At 42.4% G+C, this 13,200-nt stretch overlaps 2 protein-coding genes across 2 annotated transcripts; one reads left to right on the top strand and one right to left on the bottom strand.

Moving 5' to 3' along the window:
* The first annotated feature begins 4,675 nt into the window (after window positions 1-4,675).
* On the top strand, window positions 4,676-8,384 carry LOC127614500 (uncharacterized). Its single transcript, XM_052085846.1, has 2 exons — window positions 4,676-4,822; window positions 6,290-8,384. The coding sequence occupies exons 1-2, from the start codon at window positions 4,747-4,749 to the stop codon at window positions 7,120-7,122; spliced, it is 909 nt and encodes a 302-aa protein (XP_051941806.1). The 5' UTR covers window positions 4,676-4,746; the 3' UTR covers window positions 7,123-8,384.
* On the bottom strand, window positions 8,306-11,051 carry LOC127614486 (uncharacterized). Its single transcript, XM_052085823.1, has 2 exons — window positions 10,169-11,051; window positions 8,306-9,911 (listed from the first exon to the last, which is right to left on the bottom strand). The coding sequence occupies exons 1-2, from the start codon at window positions 11,003-11,005 to the stop codon at window positions 9,696-9,698; spliced, it is 1,053 nt and encodes a 350-aa protein (XP_051941783.1). The 5' UTR covers window positions 11,006-11,051; the 3' UTR covers window positions 8,306-9,695.
* Between the last annotated feature and the right edge of the window lie 2,149 nt (window positions 11,052-13,200).

The raw sequence follows: 13,200 nt of genomic DNA, 5'->3' as shown, positions 1-13,200 counted from the left end.
TTTTCTCGGGGTCCTCCGGTTTCCTCCCACATTCCAAAAACATGCATGGCAGGCTGATTGAGCACTCCAAATTGTCCGTAGGTGTGAGTGTGAGCGCGAATGGTTGTTCGTTTTTGTATGCCCTGCAATTGGCTGGCAACCGGTTAAGGGTGTCCCCCGCCTACTGCCAGAAGACAGCTGGGATAGGCTCCAGCACGCCCCACGACCCTCGTGAGGATGAAGCGGTTCGGAAAATGAATGAATGAATGAATGAATAATTGATTGATTGATTTGTAGATGCCATGTTGTCAAACAGGATTCCAGATCCTGGCATTGCCTTGCATTAGGCCTTTTTTCAATAGATTTTTTTTCTCTCCACAAAATGGTTTGTTAGGTAGGTGTAGGCTGTTTACACCGGACCGAATAATGTTTTAGGATTCCAAATCTGCAGGCTTGGACAAAATGCGACTACTAAATTGCTCATTCAAGAAGATCACACCGGCAAAGAATAAACTGAAATCGCTGGTCACAATGATCCAAGAATAAACAATGTGTCAAAATAAAAAGCACTTGCAAAGGCAAGGTTAAATAAAACATGGGTATATCCAAAATAAAATGTCAAAAATCTGATAACATGAAAGCAATCAAGAAGATTCGTAAAATCTCAAAAAACTGCGACAACGAAGTGTATCGTTAGATCTAGAAAACAACACTTGAAGGGCAACAACAAGCAGGGTCAATAACGCGACAAGAAATAGCAGAAGTCAGAGTCCTTAAATACCCAACCAAGCTTGATGGGGTAACAAGGCACAGGTGCACCTGCTGGAGGGAAACACCCTCCACGCCAGCTCGAACCCGAACTTGACCGAATGTCAAGACAGACATGACAGCTGGAAGTAATTATGGGGAGCACACAGTAAACTGACTTGCAAAATAAATATTCACATTCCCCTCCTGTTCCACTGTATTACTGATAAATACGTAAACTACAATGTTCTCAATTCACATTTTAGCATTGGAGTTTTAACACAACACGAAAACCAAGTAGAAGTTAAATTCGTAACAACAACTTAAATACTAAAAATGTTAAGTGAATGTTTAGCTCAGCGGGTCAAGCATTCTCACCAAATTTGGCTCTCTAAGCACATTTGTGGGTATCAACAACAGAATGCATTCATCTGAGTAAGGTACAGGCAGCGATGGTTCATTTCCAACTCAAATACTGTCAATGTGAGAGAGGAGTAAAAAAAAAAAAACAATTCTGATTGAAATCTGTAGATTCGGTAGATTTGGCACTCGCACAAGTGGATGAAAGCTTTACTTTCTGTATTTAGGGCCAGTCTGCAGTCTTGGCATAAACTCAAAATAACCAAGTCTTTTTCAAACCATCCAGTCAATGCTTCAGGAAACGAAATGTGCATTCTTATAATTTGAATGAATGAGCCATCGATCCGCAATCTATAAAGGGCATCGAGTGTCTGTGACAATTGATGTTAAATGGACGGTCACTTATTTAGCGCTTTTCAACGTTTGGTACTCAAAGCGCTTTACACTATTTCCAAGTTGACCTACTGATGACGCAGCATCGGGCGCAACTGGGGGTTCTCTATCATGCTCAAGGACACTTCGACAAGGTCGCAATGGCCTCTGGGTTGGGGAGACGACCACTCGACCGCTGAGCCATGCCGTTCGATCATGTGTCCGTGCCACTGGAAAATGCTTGTCTCCACCCCTGCGATGGGTCGCGACTTTCATGAATCAAAGGTTTAGAATACAGTTGTGTTTATATATTAATTCGATGATTTTCAGTACTTTCAGTTGTTTTTGTTCAAGCCATTTCACTGCATATTTGCGTATTAAGTCAGTCAGCTGCAATTAGGCCAGCCTTCGAAGTCAAGTCAGCCGCCATGATTGCTTTGCGAGCCAACTTCAAAATAAAAGCTGAGCAATGCATTTATATCCACCTCGAGCCTGTGTACAAACCCCTGGTGCACAGGCAACCAACTGTGACCAGAATGGTCAAGAAATGGTCATCGGAAGCTGAAGATGCTCTGCGAGACTGCTTCGCGACAACCAGGTGGGAACTCTTCAGCGAGGTTCATGGGGAGGACATTGATGCACTCACTGACACCATCACGGATTATATAAACTTCTGTGAGGAGAACACTGTACCCACCAGAACTCTGCGGTGTTTTTCCAACAACAAACCATGGATTAATCCGGACATAAAGACCCTGCTGAAGGAGAAGAAGAGAGCTTTTCGGTCGAGAAACAGAGAGGAGCTGAAGGCCGTGCAGATTCGGCGGAGAAGAAAGATCAGGGAGGGGAAGAAGTTATACAGGATGAAATTGGAGGACCAGTTACAGGTAAGCAATGTCACTGGTGTCTGGAGGGGCCTGAAAACCATCTCAGGCCATGACAGCCCAAAGACAGTGGTCGAGAAGGACAAGGACTGGGCAGATGGACTGAACCATTTTTTCAACCATTTCGACCAGTCGTCTGTCCCTTCCCCCAACCACAAACTGCAACCTCTCTCACTGAGGACTTCTTCTCCTCCCCCTCCTCTTTCGACCAGCTCTCATCAACCCAGTATGTCACCTGGTTCCTGCCTGTCCGTCACAACAGAGCAGGTAAGGAACCAACTGAGGAAGATGAATGTGAGGAAGGCAGCAGGTCCGGACAAGATCAGTTCCCGGCTCCTCAGGACCTGCTCTGACCAGCTGTGTAACATTGTCCAGCACATCTTCAACCTGAGCCTGAAGCTGGGCAGAGCTCCACAGCTGTGGAAAACTTCGTGCCTGGTCCCAGTGCCCAAGACCCCCCACCCTAAGGAGCTGAACTGCTACAGACCGGTGGCGCTGACGTCTTACCTGATGAAGACGCTGGAGAGACTCATCCTCGCCCACCTTCGACCGCTGGTGAGCCCGTCACTGGACCCGCTGCAGTTTGCCTATCAGCCTGGCATCGGTGTGGAAGACGCCATTATCTACCTCCTCCACTCAGTGCTGTCACACTTGGAGAAGGCTGGGAGCACTGTGAGAATCATGTTCTTTGATTTCTCCAGTGCCTTCAACACCATCCAGCCCAATTTGCTGGGAGGCAAACTGCAGAACGCCGGAGTGGACCACCATCTCACAGCATGGATCATAGATTACCTCACAAATCGGCCGCAGTACGTGAGATTGCAGAGCTGTGAGTCGGACCGGCTTCTCTGCAGCACTGGAGCGCCGCAGGGGACTGTTCTGGCTCCATTCCTGTTCATCCTCTACACCTCGGACTTCAGACATGACACTCCAAACTGCCACCTTCAGAAGTTCTCCGATGACTCTGCGATTGTTGGCCTCATTACAGAAGGGGATGATCGGGAGTACAGGGGACTGACAAAGGACCTTGTGGACTGGTGCCAGCAGAATCTCCTCCAGATCAACCCGAGGAAAACTAAGGAGTTGGTTGTGGATTTCTGCAGGAAAAAGTCCTCACCAGCACCGATGAACATCCAGGGTATGGACATAGAGAGGGTGACCTCCTACAAGTACCTTGGTGTTCTTCTCAACGACAAACTGGACTGGTCCACAAACACGGACACCCTGATTAGGAAAGGACTCTTCCTACTCAGGAAACTGAGGTCTTTTGGGGTTCAGGGGTCACTCCTTAAGACGTTCTATAACTCGGTGGTGGCCTCGGCCATCTATTATGGCATTGTCTGCTGGTCAGGCAGCATCTCGGCCCGGGACAGAAAGAGACTGGAGCGACTGGTCAGGAAGGCCAGTTCTGTCCTGGGTTGCTCCCTTGACACTCTGGAGGAGGTGGGCAACAGAAGGATGCTAACTAAGCTAAAAGCTATGATGGCCAGTCCCTCCCACCCCCTCCAGCCCGCCCTGACAGCACTTGGTAGCTCCTTCAGCCAGAGACTGTTACACCCGCGCTGCAAGAAGATACCGACGCTCGTTCCTACCGACTGCTGTCAGGCTGATGAATAAAAAATAACAATCATAATAATAATAATAATTAAATGATGTGAGGGCGGCCCGGTAGTCCAGTGGTTAAGGTAAATTGTAAATAGTACTGCGATTTATCCATTTGTGTTCATATTGTATTTAATTGAAAGATGTTTGTTGTTTTTTTTTCTCTTCTTTCTACATACATTCTTGCTGCTGGAGGCTGTAAATTTCCCCATTGTGGAACAAATAAAGGACATCTTATCTTAACATGACTCGTTTTGCTTTTCCTTTGAAGTTGACCCTTGTGACTCGTTGTATTGTAGCCTATGAACAAACCTTGTGGTGTCTTGCTTCATTAGGCTACATTCGCCGTGAGAAAGGAGAGCCTGCAGGAGGACTGCCGGCGAGACGGGTATCTCCGTGTCACTGACTTGAATAGCGTGTCAAAATACTTTTTGACAAGAGTGGTGCAAAAAAATAAATAAATAATTGGGACAACAGAACGGCTACCCGAGAGAACTGTACTAAATAAGATAGCTGGTCACACGGTCAGTCAGGTACGGAGCCCCGAAGGGGACATGGAAGGAAAAAAAAACTTTGCGAGATCTCGCAAAGAAGGATTGCGAGATCTCGCAATACTTTATTTATTTATTTTTAATGGTCGTTGACTTGCTTCCGGGTCATCGTACGTGTAAACGCAGACAACAGTTATGGAGTGTGTTCTTTTCCTGCGCGTTGATCTACTTCCGGGTCAGCTTGGCGAATGTTGACTGTCGTGCGCTGCTAATTTGAGCGACTACACACGACCTCGGAGGAGGAGAGAATAATGCAGGAGGACTTGGAAAACTTCTTGCGATCAAGAAATGTCGCTCAGGTGGACATTACGCGCATGAAAAGACAAGGTGGGCATACACCCATACACTAACATAATAAGCGTAGCAATAGCAAAATGGACACTGGCGCCGACACGCTCACTTTCTCTACTGTTAATTTTCTGTTTTGTAAATACGCTACTGTAATGCAAACCGTTTGATTCTTTTGAGAAGTAAGAAAAGCATTACATAAATTCTATTATTATTATTAATGCTAGTAGTAGTCATCGTAGTAGTAATTGGTCATGCAGACCGCCAAATACAGTGAGAAACTAACTTGGCGGGGAAAGTGAAGCTAGCATTTCAGGGAAAGTGAAGCTAGCATTTCTATATACTCTACCTGTACTGTTGATGTTCTTACAATAATGACTTTATGTAACACAATTTTAAAAAGACATCACAGTTAGTAAATGTGCTGCTGCTTCCTGATGTATTATTATTATTATATTATGTAATATTGTATACAAATAATGATGACTGCTCTACCATCACTCATGTTACATTTGTTAAAAGTTATTATTAATTAAGTCAAAATTTCAAGTATTCATTCTCGCAATGTATCTTTGCAGGTTGACATGGAAGTAATTTCTCTGATAACTGAAGAGCAAATGGGCAAATATATCACTTCCTTTGGTGATCGAATAGCTGTCCTTTGCTTTTGTCAACAAAAAATGTCCAGGGGTGATGAAATGCTCCTCCAAAGATTGAGAGACTAAATAAGATCGAGGAAAAAAGGTGTACTGGGTGGATCTCCAAGTGTGCTCCAAAACCTTGATGAGAGAATGGAAAGATTTAAAAATTTTATTGGCTCTGTTGTTCATTTGCACTTTTGAGATGTAAAACATCTGGCATAGTTAAACACGTGAAGGGCAGTCTGCAATTGTTTTCCATTTATGTATTGTACATTAGGGGCGGCCCGGTAGTCCAGTGGTTAGCACGTCGGCTTGACAGTGCAGAGGTACCGGGTTCAATTCCAGCTCCGGGCTTCCTGTGTGAAGTTTGCATGTTCTACCCGTACCTGTGTGGGTTTTCTCCGGGTCCTCCGGTTTCCTCCCACATTCCAAAAACATGCATGGCAGGCTGATTGAGCACTCCAAATTGTCCGTAGGTGTGAGTGTGAGCGCGAATGGTTGTTCGTTTTTGTATGCCCTGCAATTGGCTGGCAACCGGTTAAGGGTGTCCCCCGCCTACTGCCCGGAGACGGCTGGGATGGGCTCCAGCACCCCCCCGCAACCCTAGTGAGGATCAAGCGGTACGGAAGATGAATGAATGAATGAATGAATGTATTGTACATTATTAAAATTCAATCGATTCTGTGTTAGTTCTCCATTCCTTCCATTTTCTGCACCACTTATTCTCATGATGGTTTCAGGCAAGATGGGAGTTTTCAGTTTTACCCAAAGGTCTGAAGTTGTACGTTCCGTTTAAAATGTTGAGATTAATTTTTGTAAGATTTTGTCAATGTGAATAAAATTTGTTCCAAATCATTCTTAACAGTTTTTGTTAAACACAAGAACAACCCTGAGAACAACTTGGACCCGGACAATAACTTTTTCAAGACCGACCGACCGCGAGGCAGCCAGCGACGACCGACCGTGAGGGAGCCAGTGATGACCGCGAGGAAGCCAGCGACGACTGCAGGGAAGCCAGCGACCGTGAGGAAGCCTGGAGACAACCAGCCTGCGACCACCGTGAGGGACCCAACGACGACCGAGAGGAAACCAGCGACGACTGCAGGGGAGACGGTGACCGCGAGGGAGACGGGAGACGGCGAGCCTGAGGCAGCCGGGAGACAACCAGCCAGCGCGCGTGAGAGAGCCGGGAGGCAGCCAGCCGGCGAGCGTGAGGGAGTCGGCGACGACCGCAAGGGAGCCAGTGACCACGAGGGACCCAGTGATGACGGCGAGAGAGCGAGCGACGACAGCGAGGGAACCAACGACGGCGGTGAGGGAGCCATCGACGACCGTGTGGGAGCGGGAAATTCACATCCCAAAAACATGAACTTCCAACCCTTTGAAGATATTGACTATAAGCCATTCGATCCCGAGAACAATTTGGACCCAGACAATAACTTCTTCAACAACAAACAAAGGGTAACAAACTCTGACTATTACCTGGATGAACAATTCAACACTAATATAAAATTGGAAAATGCACTTTCGGTAATACACTTAAACAGTAGAAGTCTCTATAAAAAAATTAAAGAATACCTGACTAAATTCAATAAATTTAAAATAATTGCCATATCAGAAACTTGGCTTGATGAAGATAAAACAACTGAAATGGAAATAGAAGGTTATGAAATGTTTGCAACTAATACGGAAAACTAAAAAGGAGGGGCGGGGGTTACAATATATGTAGACAAAGCACTTAAATGCAGTAAAATCGAGAGATTGACAAACACAATAGAAAACCTAATGGAATGTCTAACCATTGAAATACACAATAAAAAGGCATCAAATATCATCATAAGTTGCATCTATAGGACACCAGGAACATGTATTGACACATTCAATAAAAAACTAACAGATATGCTCAGTTACTACAACGATAAGAAAACACGAATAATATGTGGTGACTTTAACATTGACTTATTAAACCCAAATAGACACAAAAAAAACAACTGACTTCATAAATACTATGTACAGCAACAGCTTTTTCCCAGTAATCCTGAAACCTAGCAGAATAACAGTTGACACGGCCACATTAATAGATAACATATTTATAAATAAGATAGATCATAAAATGGAAAGTGGACTTCTCATTAATGACATAAGTGACCACCTGCCTGTTTTTGCAGTTTTTCATAATTATTTCGATAGAAAAGCTAAATCAACAACTCGTATAACAGAAATAAGACTACGAACCCAACGTTCCATCGATGCCTTTAAGCAAGACCTAGAAAAACAAAACTGGACCGAGGTCTACTCAAACGAAGACCCAAATACAGCGTTTGAAGTATTTCAGTCGACCATAATCTCCTTATATGATAAACATTTTCCATTAACTAAAGTTTCCAAAAGGTATAAAGACCCAAGTAAGCCATGGATAACGAAAGGCATAGAAAATGCATGTAAAAAGAAAAACAATTTATATAAATTGTTTTTAAAATTCAGAACTGAAGAAGCAGAAAAAAAATATAAGACCTATAAAAATAAACTACTAAATATTATAAGAACCAGTAAAAGAGATGCACTTATCATGCACTATTAGAGCAGAATAAAGATAACACACAAGAAATATGGAAAATACTTAACCAAGTAATCAGAAATAGTCCTAAAAAAATGGATTATCCAGAGTATTTTATCAAAGGCAAAAATACTATTTTGGAAAAAACTGCAGAAATAGCAACTGAATTTAATGAGTATTTTTGTCAACATCGGCAGTAACCTAGCAAAACAAATTCCTGATCCAACAGACCTGTTTGAAGTGGATAGATACGTAGAAAAAAAACTCCTCCACGATGTTCCTTACTGCAGTAAAACAAGAAGAAGTATCAAATATTATAAAAACTTTTAAAAATAAAAAGTCAACTGATTGCTTTAATATTGATATGACAATAATCAAGCAGATTATAGAATATGTAGTGCGACCTTTCACGCACATATGCAACCTGTCATTCAAAGCTGGTATCTTTCCATCAAAAATGAAAATTGCTAAAGTTATTCCAATCTATAAAAGTGGAGAAAAACATCTGTTTACAAATTATAGACCAATATCACTACAGTACTACCACAATTTTCAAAAATATTAGAAAAACTATTTTCTCGCAGACTTGATAGTTTTATACAAAAGCATGCGCTGTTAAGTGAGAATCAATATGGCTTCAGGGAAAAACGGACCACCTCAATGGCAGTTATGGAGTTTGTGGAAGCAATAGCCACTAATATAGACAACAAAGAATTTACTGTTGGGGTTTTCCTAGATCTAAAAAAAGCTTTTGACACAATAGATCACAGTATATTATTGAAAAAACTAGAAAGATATGGCATTAGAGGTGTAGCTTATAAATGGATAAAAAGTTATTTAGAAAACAGATATCAGTACGTGCAACTCAACAATAAAAAAACGAATCAACTGAAAATCACTCACGGAGTACCTCAGGGGTCAGTGCTTGGTCCAAAACTATTCATCTTATATATAAATGATATCTGCAAGGTCTCAAAACTATTTAAATGTGTCCTATTTGCTGATGATACAACTTTCTACTGTTCTGGAATAAATCTGAAACAGCTCCTGACAACCGTAGAAAACTAATTAAACAAATTAAAAAACTGGTTCGACAGAAATAAATTGTCACTTAACCTGAAAAAGTCAAAGTCAATTGTTTTTGGCACAAGACCAATCAAACACCAAGCTAAAATTATGGTAAACTCAATTGAAATAGAAAGAGCGTATGAAAGCAAGTTTCTCGGATTAGTAATAGACTCAAAACTATGTTGGAAACCACATATCGATAACGTAAAAAGAAAAATAGCCAAGACCGTAGGGATCCTCTACAAAACCAAGGAAGTGCTAAATAAGAGATCTTTGTACACATTATACACTTCATTATTATTACCATACATGACCTACTGTGTGGAAATATGGGGGAATTCCTGCAAAACAAACACACTCCCTATTCTCAAACTACAAAAAAAAGCAATTCGAATTATTAATAGATCAAAATATACGGAACCCACAAATCCACTATTTATCAAATTAAATACGATGAAATTTTATGACCTGGTTGACTTTAAAATCGCCCAATTAATGTACAAAGCACACAATAACCTGCTCTGCCAAAACATTCAGAAGTTTTTTGAAATTCGAGAAAGCAACTATGAATTAAGAGGTACCAACTTATTCAAAAAACTCAAAACAAGAACAAACATCAAGCAAAGAAGTGTATCTAGCAAAGGTGTTAATAATCTGGATCACAAGGCATGGTCAAACGAAACACACACTGGCTTTTGCACAGTTGAACTTGTTCATTGTCAACCGGGGAGAGGAAGTCCGTTGTACCATAAAGTTCAGGTAACGTATACATCACGTTGGGCCGACCACTGGGGACATTCATGTTCTTTGAGGGCCTGATGAGATGGCTGTTCCAAACTAGGGCCGTGTCATCCAACTCATCCTGTTGAAAATAATATACAGCCAGATTAAATAAGAGTTGCACAGTCATATCGGCTTTTATGAGCAAGAACTTTTAGCGTGAAGCTGCTTTTTTGTCTCACTCCTCCCCTCTCATGTGTACCACATCTCCCCAACTTTTCCTTCACCTTCACCACACACCATTATCTTCTTGGGTGTTCCTGTCCACTTTCCCATCAACTCACTCTCATACAAAAATACACATTTAATTAATGAGTCTATCAGAATGTATGAACTCACCTGAATAAGTCCCATGCAACAAAATTGTAGGATGTTTTTGTCCAGAAATCCACCATCAAAGAAGCCATTGTCTCTGAGGTCTGTGAAGAGGGATAACCAGAACTCCATGCACTGGCTGCGAAGAAACCGCCACCAATATTCAATTCTTTGATTGGTGGTGCTGGCTCCATCCAAGTAACTGTCAAGAGTGCTGCCTGGCGGTATTGGCACGAGGAAACGCTGAAAGCCTTTGACGTGACCATTTTCAGTCCCAAGATCAGCTCGAACGATTCGAGGACAACCCCCCAAACGGTGCACAACGTCGATGTAGTAACCCCCAATCAACTTTGGGTCACTACTTGTTATGTAGGCATTGAGCCACATTATGTTCCTTGAAAAACCATCAATAGCCCCATTGATACAAATTCCAAATGGTTTCAGTTTGTCATAGGAGTCCATGTGCCATATAAAATTGGGCCCTTTGGAGAAGTAGTTTCGCCGTCTCAGACGTCTTGCTTGCCTTAACGACACTCCTCTCGGATCCAACTCTTTCAGGACCAGACGAACGTCCTCTTTCCTGACAAGAAGTCCATATTCTCTGCACTTACTGTACATCCACCTGTAACCGTGTAATTGTCCGGAATGCTGCAATTGGTTGCGAATGAAGTCAACCAGGACTGCCAAGTCATTGAACGTTTTCCGACGAAATAGTCCTCTTTGGTTCAGCACTCGCTTCAAATGTCTTTCACTTATTTGGAAACCGTACTTAACATCAAGAACAGATTTAATGTCTTTGTATTTCAAGCCGATTTCAAAGTAAAATTCTATTAAACTCACGAACGGTTGAACACGCTCCATAACTGTTGTCTGCGTTTACACGTGCGATGACCCGGAAGCACGTACGATGACCCGGAAGCAAGTCAACGACCATTAAAAATAAATAAATAAAGTATTGCGAGATCTCGCAAAGAAAAAATAAATAAATAAAGTATTGCGAGATCTCGCAATCTTTCATTGCGAGATCTCGCATTACTTTCCGAGATCTCGCATTACTTTGCGAGATCTCGCAAAGTTCTTTTTTTCCTTCCAGGTCCCCTTAGGGGCTCCGTAGTCAGGGGCGGGCAACTCAATTGTGAATTATGAAACAATGAATTGTATTGTTTTAATAAGCTGCTGTTGTGTCGCCCTGGTATTCCTGTAATTAGTAAATAAAAAGTTTATTCAGTCGACATATATTAACAATAAACCTTGCCAAGATATGCAATAAGTCCATCCATGAGGTGGTGGGTCGAGTGGAAAAAAAATGTGCACCAATAACTACATCTGGTGCCAGCCTTGTTTTTTTTTTGTGTTTTTTTTTTGTGTGTGTGTGTGTGTGAATATTTGGCAGATGGCCCTGCGCCAGGCTGAGTGTTCCGGTGGATTGAGGGTGTTTACTCTGACGCAGTCACACACGAAGAATTGGGGTGGAAGGCAGGCCCCAAGTTTGCAGTTCCTTCTAAACACCCTTTACACGCTTCGACGTCCTGCACGGACTCCAGCAAATCAATTTCTGCTTCCTTCATGTCAAGCACTACGCCTCTTGGTCCAATTTTAAAGGGTATCAGAGGAGTCGCTTTAATTGGCGGCGAATCAAGTCAACTTGTGTTTTGGCCAACTATTGGTGCAAAACAGCCACTTCTATCTGCGCCAATCTGTAAAAATAACTAAACTTCTCCAGCCTGTCCATGCACAGATTTACACCATGCCGTGCACCAGAGTTGCACTCAGCACAAAGAGAGAGGACCCTTTATTTTTGTCCATAAATATATCTAAGCATCAAATGATAAGAAAAAAAATCCTCAAGTCAAAGCAATCTGATTTGCACTGTAGATGGTTTTATTCATACGATATGAAAACCTAAAAAGCTCATAATCTTCCAATGCTCTGCCGTGTTTGAAATAAGTTAAATATGAGAAATAGCACCTGCAGCAATGCAGAAATTGAGACAATATTGAGCTGGAAAACTGTGGCATGAAGTCACCACAAACCATGATACAGGATATGAAAACACATTATGTGACAGTTTAATATCATAATGTTCCACAGAGCACAGAAGGAAAACGGTTGGATTTAAAGAAAGTTCAATATATGGCACGTTGCTGTCTGCTGGAGGAATACAAAGGTCGAGAGAGTCGGCTGAGGCTGCTGCTTCTTCGGGATTCTGAAAGCTCCTGGCAGCAATCCAGTTCAACTATGGGCCAACCATTGGAGGGAGACTGTTATTTCTTCTTTTTATTTTTGCAAGCTCCGGGACTCAGTTGACAAAGCATCTCAGACCAAGTCATTAACTGGAATGAGCTTCAACATCAATTTGTAGGTGCTTTAAATATCAAGCATGGGCTACACAGCCTAATAACTATCACCCCCTCCCCAACCTCACTCCCCAAAGCTGGACTATGGCCAGGAGGTTGACTTTTTCCAAATAAAATAAAGACAACAATAACAATGCTCCCAATAAATTGATTTCTACAAGATATTAGGTGGTTCTATGCACACTGTAGCCATGTCAGTGAATGAAACACGACATCCAGCACACATTTCTGACGAGTATAGAGTCTGTCTGCCTGCACCAGGATTACATTCACCAAAATCCCATGACACTCCATGACTGTGCCGTGACTTAGACCGGTTCCAGCAGGTGTCAAGTTTAGTTTAGCCACCAAATTGTGAGGTGTGGCAGAGTGGGTGTCAATCAGAAACAATTCGTTGGTACGCCAAAACCCAGAGCTGTGCACCGAATTCCCAAACACGCTAAATGAGGCTCGCACCGGCATGAAAATCATGATGCAGCAGTTTTTAGGACCTGTGCTCAATGTCTTTGTCTGATAAAGTTGAGATATGGTATGTATTCAAATGGTCGAAAACAGTGGTTCTCAAATGGGGGTACACATAGCCCTGTGGGTACGTGAAGGCACTTTGGGGGGTACGTGAGATTTGAACATATTTTTAAAAAGTAGCATCCGTGCAAAATAGGAGCTTCATCACAGAAGTTGCCTCCGTGTCACCAAAAA

The sequence above is a fragment of the Hippocampus zosterae genome, chromosome 14, assembly GCF_025434085.1.
Source record: "Hippocampus zosterae strain Florida chromosome 14, ASM2543408v3, whole genome shotgun sequence".
NCBI lineage: Eukaryota > Metazoa > Chordata > Actinopteri > Syngnathiformes > Syngnathidae > Hippocampus > Hippocampus zosterae.
Note: the sequence above shows the minus strand (reverse complement) of the source record. Positions and strands in the feature narration are given on the sequence as shown.

Excerpts from the sequence above, each read along its gene's own strand:
- LOC127614500 (XM_052085846.1), top strand. The coding sequence starts at position 4,747 with ATGCAGGAGGACTTGGAAAACTTCTTGCGATCAAGAAATGTCGCTCAG. Across the intron at positions 4,823-6,289 it reads TACGCGCATGAAAAGACAAG|TTTTTGTTAAACACAAGAAC; the intron begins GTGGGCATACAC and ends CATTCTTAACAG.
- LOC127614486 (XM_052085823.1), bottom strand. The coding sequence starts at position 11,005 with ATGGAGCGTGTTCAACCGTTCGTGAGTTTAATAGAATTTTACTTTGAA. Across the intron at positions 9,912-10,168 it reads GTTGCATGGGACTTATTCAG|GATGAGTTGGATGACACGGC; the intron begins GTGAGTTCATAC and ends TATTTTCAACAG.